This window comes from Tamandua tetradactyla, chromosome 8, assembly GCF_023851605.1.
Source record: "Tamandua tetradactyla isolate mTamTet1 chromosome 8, mTamTet1.pri, whole genome shotgun sequence".
NCBI classification, from domain to species: Eukaryota; Metazoa; Chordata; class Mammalia; order Pilosa; family Myrmecophagidae; genus Tamandua; species Tamandua tetradactyla.
In genome coordinates this window covers 76,864,437-76,868,900 of record NC_135334.1, presented here as the reverse complement: position 1 = coordinate 76,868,900, position 4,464 = coordinate 76,864,437, and the positions used below count along the sequence as shown (strand labels likewise).

General features: G+C 37.8%; 1 protein-coding gene across 1 annotated transcript; it reads left to right on the top strand.

Annotated features, from left to right (window-relative positions):
- The first annotated feature begins 1,351 nt into the window (after positions 1 to 1,351).
- Positions 1,352 to 2,296, top strand: LOC143643541 (olfactory receptor 52M1-like). The gene has a single exon (XM_077112158.1). The coding sequence runs from the start codon at positions 1,352 to 1,354 to the stop codon at positions 2,294 to 2,296; it is 945 nt and encodes a 314-aa protein (XP_076968273.1).
- Positions 2,297 to 4,464: the final 2,168 nt, after the last annotated feature.

Here is a 4,464-nt window from a genome sequence, read left to right as displayed (position 1 = left end):
ATTCCAGTAATTGCAGACAGACTCATTGAGAAAAATGGTAACTGAGATCTTAAATGGGAAACACTCAAAAAGCCTGGCTTCATCCAAAATTGTTTTTTATATTATTGATGCAGCAATAACCCATTGAGCAAAATTTATACCCCCGGTACTATGGAGGGAACTCCTTTGTTCTGGGGAGTGATTTTCTGCATCTTTTACCTTAGGGAATGTGAAGAAGAGTCTCCCTAAGTTCCAACTTGTTACTTTCAGTATCTTCTATACGTACATCACATCTACTAGTAGATGAGGCGCTTGAGGTAAAACAATGAACATGCTAGGTATAGATCATTCTGGTAGCTACCATTTGGGTAGAGCACACAAGAAAAAGAAAGAAAACAATACACAGTCAGTGATAACATGGTGGGTTTACAATAATGTATCCATGAAAGTATGACAATTAGGATTATTATCTACAAAAGATTTAGAACCCATGTAACTGATTCAAAATTATGCACTCATCAGAAAATGCCAATAGAATGAAATGAAATAGAGAAGTTTATGATATGATACAGGACATTTTTATGTAATCGGCTTTCTTGGGCAAAAGCAAAGACATAAAGCTATTAATGTGGTGAAATGGATCTCATAATCTACCATTTTCTCTCTTGTTTACTAATTTTAGGAAGACTAGTCTTCTTGTCTGTTTCTATTTGTCTCTGCTTCATAGTAATTTTTCTTTGTACTTTCACTTCCATAAAAGTATACTCCAGGTTCTGAACATTTTACATTCTATTTATCAGTAATCACTTTGAATATTACATTCTCATTACCCAATAGACAGTCCATATATACTGCTCACAGTTAGTCATATTATGGTGTTTTTGGGTTTTTTTTGCCTGGGTAGGCACTGGGAATTGAACCTGGGTCTCTAGCATGGCAGGCAAGAACTCTGCTTGCTGAGCCACTGTGGCCCGCCCCATATCATGATGCTTGAAATTTTCTTGTAGAGTATAATTTTCTGAGAAAATCTTATTTGTCCATTTCTTTAGCCCAGTTTCATGATGTGGCTTGTTTCACTGCAACTGCTCAATAAATATTTTCTGAGTTAAATGTAGGACAATGGAGGGAACATTTTTTGGCAAGGGATGGACAGGTGACTGATATAGTAAAAATAATTTGGTGTGTTGTTGTTTTTATCATTTTGGTCTTAGAAAATTAAATAAAACAATTATGAAGTTGAATTGTTTTTAACAAAAGAAAATTAAAGGACCTCTTGAATAAGATCTCCATGTTTTTCAGCAACTGATTTGCTCACATTGACCTAGCAACTTTACCTTCAGAATTACCAATACAAAGAACAATACTAAGTATGATGTCACCTCTCAACACTTCCCGACCCTCTCCTGCCACCTTCTCTCTGATGGGCATCCCAGGTCTGGAGCACCTGCATGTCTGGATCGGGATTCCCTTCTGCTCCATGTACGTGGTGGCTGTGGTGGGGAATGTGACCATCCTGGCCGTGGTGAGGACTGAGCGCAGCCTCCACGAGCCCATGTTCCTCTTTCTGTGCATGCTGTCAGTCACTGACCTGGTCCTCTCCACGTCTACACTGCCCCGCATGCTGTGTCTGTTCTGGCTTGGAGCCCACGACATTGCCTTTGATGCTTGCCTGGCCCAAATGTTCTTCATCCACAGTTTCACTACCATGGAATCAGGCTTCTTCCTGGCCATGGCCATTGATCGATACGTGGCCATATGTTATCCCCTCCGCCACGCTAGCATTCTAACCCACACTCGCATCAGCATAATGGGTATGATTGTGGTGGTTCGGGGTGTAGCTTTCTTTTCTCCACATCCCATCCTGCTCAAGCAGTTTCCCTACTGTAGAACACGAATCATTGCCCACACCTACTGTGAGTTCATGGCTGTGGTGAAGCTGGCATGTACAGACACAGGGAGCACTAGACATTATAGCCTCAGTGTTGCTTCTATCATAGGCGCATGTGATGTCATTTTCACTGTTTTATCCTACATGTTCATTCTCCGCTCTGTATTCCGCCTGCCATCTCGAGAAGCTAGCTTTAAGGCTTTGGGCACATGTGGCTCCCATGTCTGTGTTATTTTTGTTTTCTACTCCACAGCTGGCTTTTCCATTTTTACTCACCGTTTTGGGAAAAATGTGCCTCTACATATCCATATTTTTATTGCAAATATGTACCTTTTGGTACCCCCTTTCCTCAATCCCATTGTGTATGGGATAAGGACTAAGAAAATACGGGAACATGTTCTCTTAACCCTAAGGATCAAAGTTGCTTGATTTAAACTGGATCAACAAATAGATGATTGAAGAAAAGAATAGAAATAACATAAACATATGGAGAAAAGGGCTAATTGCTCTCACTGTACCAAGCTGAACTGCATATACCACTTGAATTTTCCTTCATTAACCAAATGTCTTTAAGTTTCCAGTATTCTAACTCAATGAATTATTCCAGCTTTTGCATTTTATAAATATTGATGAAAAAATTGTTAAATCCCTCTCTTGTGTCTCTTTGGAATATATAATTAGGGTGCAAACAATAATTGGAAGGAGGAAAAATTTAAATAAGAACTATAAGAAATAAAATACTTATCTGGAGAACTATTTGCTGGATAGTGTTGTTCTAGTTTGCTAGCTGCCGGAATGCAATATACCAGAAACGGAATGGCTTTTAAAAAGGGGAATTTAATGAATTGCTAGTTTACAGTTCTAAGGCTGAGAAAATATCCCAATTAAAACAAGTCTATAGAAATGTCCAATCAAAGGCATCCAGGAAAAGATACCTTGGTTCCAGAGGGCTGATGTAGTTCAGGGGTTTCTCTCTCAAGTGAGAAGGCACATGGCGAACACAGTCAGGGCTTCTCTCTCAGCTGGAAGGGCCCATGGTGAACATGGCATCATCTGCTGGCTTTCTTTCCTGGCTTCCAGTTTCATGAAGCTCCCCAGGAGGCGTTTTCCCTCCCCATCTCCAAAGGTCACTGGCTGGTGGACTCTCTGCTTTGTGGTGCTGCAGCATTCTCTGCTCTCTCTGAGTCTCTCATTCTCCAAAATATTTCCTGTTTCACAGGACTCCAATAAACCAATAAGACCCACCCAAATGGGTGGAGACATGTCATCCCCTAATCCAGTTTAACAACCATTCTTGACTAAATCACATCATCCAGGTAGATGATCTCATTACAGTTTCAAACATACAGTATTGAATAGAGATTATTCTACCTTTATGAAATGGGATTTATATTAAAACATGGCTTTTCTTAGGGGGCATGGTTCCTTTCAAACCAGCACAAGTGTATACTAAGTGGTTTTAAACAATTTTGATTCATACAATTCTTAGTGGTTTTTTTAGACTAGATGGTTTTTTATCTGGGTTCAAAAGGAAATAAATTGAAAGTTTGGCATTTAACTTGATAAATAAGTGGAATTAATAAGATAAAAATAATAAAAATGGTATTACCAAGAGATTACCCCTCCTGCAAAAAAATAAAGCAAAATCATGGATTAGTATTAAGGCATCAACTTTTTGTTGGGCTGCTTCAGTTTACAGGGCAATTTTTACAGAAGTATAGGCTACTCTATATAACAAGCCAGTAATCTGGATTCTACTGACTGATATAATTGATATATTTAGAGTTTCATGTCTAGTATTTAGAAGTACCAGACTACCAGGCTACCATGTGCATTTTATCTTCTTCATTAATTAGGTGACATAGAACATAATATCAAATACATAACCTGAAATTAGCAAAAAAAACTCAAATACCTCCACTATTATTGCCCCAATACAAGGAGTGACTTCCTTCTTTAGTTTTTTTTTCCTTGGTTATCACTAGATTCCCATCCCAGTAATCTATTACTCATTCATCTATTATTATTATCAACACCACCATCATTATCATTGTCATCATCATCATCTAAGATTCATGGGCTTTACCTGAAAGTCATCTACAAAGGAATTTTTGGATAATTATGCACTGAAACTTTTATCCACTCTTTGCTTATTAGTCTTAGAACTTACACCCATAGTTAAACATGTGAAGATGGTTTATCACTGTGTTCATGAATTTCTCAGTCTGATGAAAGAAGATGGCATAAGTCAACAATAGAGAGAATGAAGTGTTCTGTTTTGGAAAGCTAGAATTATTCGACATGAAGATCTCACAACCAGGAATAATCTTTATTGGTTTATTAATTATTTGGAAATCATATGCTTGAGATTCATGCAGGATAGAAAGGTCTCACCTAAACTACATATTTGAGAGCCTTCAACATATAGAAAGGAGAAGGAATAATTAAAAGTAAGTATACTCAGAGCATAGTTACACAATGAAGAAAAGAATAAAGAGACTCTAAGAAATGTTGAAATTTTTGCTACCATATCCCACCCATTATTTTAAATGTTTGGCTCTCGGATTGAAATTATAGTGACTAATCATCACTCAGAA

Bases quoted from the DNA above. Each gene is read 5' to 3' on its own strand.
- LOC143643541 (XM_077112158.1), top strand. From the start codon at position 1,352: ATGTCACCTCTCAACACTTCCCGACCCTCTCCTGCCACCTTCTCTCTG.